We start from the raw sequence: 1,836 nt of genomic DNA, 5'->3' as shown, positions 1-1,836 counted from the left end.
CGCCCCCCCCATGTCCTCCCAGACAGGCAGTGGAAGCAGTAGTGAGAGATGCCCTACCTCCTGCCCTCACCCTCATCCCCCGCCCCAGCTGGGCAGCTTTTGGCCCAGCCCCAATCCCTCCCTCGCTGCAGGAGCATTGATCTGCCCCACACCACACCTCTTAAGATGTGGTTTTCAGGAACCAATTGCGCCATAAATCTGAGGCCTGCCTGTACATACAAGTCTGCAGAGTTAGGTCCTTAATCTTCACCTGAATACTGTTCATCATAGCGATGTTTCAAATAGATATAACCTGCATTTGCCACAATTACATTAACGAGCACAGAGTTGACTAAAAACATTTTCCACACTTATTCTACAAAATAAATGGAGAAAAAATTATACACGATGAAGAAGGAAAGTAAATTTACCTTGGGTTTATATCTTATTGTAAAAAGAATATTTGGGAAGAGGAAATCTAGTCCTAATGAGCAATAGAATGTGACGACACCAGCCACGAATGACCAAAAGATCATTAAAATATGAAGATACCTTGAAAATGAATAAAAAAAGAAATTAAGTACACAACAAGACAAACAACACTATGCAGTATGTCTCCTACAGGATGTTTTTTGACTACTGTACCAAAAATTCATCACAAAACTGTATCTAACTATACTAGTTGTTTTAAGACTCAATTCACAAGGCAGCCAGTTAGACGAATCCAAGGTGGTCATTCATTAAAGGAGAAAAAAAGTGTTAACAAAGTAGGTCACCATAATTTTCGGGCATACCACAGGCCCCCAAATAAGATGTGTATCCCATTTTTGGAAGGCAAACTGTAGACAGAGATTTTCCTAGTCACAACTGACTGCATGCAGCAGCTAATACCATTTGGCCAAGGTGGGGGGCAGGGCGGGGAGGACGGCCAGTTAACATTAACCCTTTCACAGCTGCTGCCAAACCAATAGCCTTTGGTGGCTCAGCAACTGCCAATCCAGCAGCAGCTGTGAAAGGGTCCAAACTGTTAACCCTTAAAAACCCACCCTCGCTGTTTGGGCGGGACAACCACCAACCCCAGTTGTGGGCTTCTATTCTGGTGAAGAAATTCAGCTCCTCAACTTGAGACGCCCCAAATTGGGACAGCCGATTTGGGGGGTAGAAGATACCAGCAGGGCTTCTCCCACGAAACCACCTTGCTAGGGCACAGGCGGGTGATGCAAAGCTAGCGGCAAGATAGGGGGCCCGGTTATAGGACCCCAGCGGGGTAGGGGCGGGGCGGCCAGTACCGGATAAGCAGGAGAGTAGCGGCACTGAGCCCCAGCAGCAGGCAGCAGAACAGCGGGAACTGGCGGCAAGTCTCGCGCAGCGCCTCAGCCCCCCGCACCCGCCGCCGCAGCCACTCGCCCACCAGCCACACCCAGCCCATGGCGGAGCCGGGAGCCGGGGGCAGCGCTAAGAGCCCACAGCCGCCCGGATTGCGGTATGAGGCGGCCCCAGAACGAGCCACTTCCGGCAGCGCGTCACGTGATGCGACGTCACGTGAGCAGCCCGGGTCACATGACGTTGCCCCTAGCCGGCAGGGCTGAGGCGGTTGCGCCCTGCGGTGAGGATTGGCCGCTGTCGACTTCCGTCGGCGCCCCGCTCCGCCCACGCCGCTGCAGCGGGCGTGGCCTGACCTGGGGGTCGCGTGCAGTCTGGCCGGGCCGCCCCGCGGGGAGAGGGCGCTGCTGCGGACGGGGGAAGGGCGGCACGGGCCCTGCGGGCGTTTGCCCCTAGGGGCAGCTGCCAGCCGGGACGCGCATGCGCCGCGGTGCGGCTTTGTGTCTCGCGGCGGCGCCGGCCACGCTGCAGCAG

At 55.0% G+C, this 1,836-nt stretch overlaps 1 protein-coding gene across 2 annotated transcripts in view; it reads right to left on the bottom strand.

Annotated features, from left to right (window-relative positions):
• The window catches only part of SNX14 (sorting nexin 14), a 152,241-nt gene extending 150,749 nt beyond the window's left edge, over positions 1-1,492 (bottom strand). The window contains exons 1-2 of one of the 2 annotated variants that reach the window (XM_019520390.1): positions 1,269-1,492; positions 411-531 (exon numbers count right to left, since the gene is read on the bottom strand). In XM_019520390.1, the coding sequence (XP_019375935.1) occupies positions 411-531; positions 1,269-1,408 (261 nt within the window). In that variant the 5' untranslated portion in view covers positions 1,409-1,492. The remainder of the gene's footprint in view (positions 1-410; positions 532-1,268) is intronic. The other variant, XM_019520391.1, reaches the window with a different exon arrangement.
• Between the last annotated feature and the right edge of the window lie 344 nt (positions 1,493-1,836).

The sequence above is a fragment of the Gavialis gangeticus genome, unplaced genomic scaffold (genome assembly GCF_001723915.1).
Source record: "Gavialis gangeticus isolate Ggan-Ray unplaced genomic scaffold, GavGan_comp1, whole genome shotgun sequence".
NCBI classification, from domain to species: domain Eukaryota; kingdom Metazoa; phylum Chordata; order Crocodylia; family Gavialidae; genus Gavialis; species Gavialis gangeticus.
The sequence above is the reverse complement of the archived record's forward strand: the minus strand, read 5'-3'. Positions and strand labels throughout refer to the sequence as shown.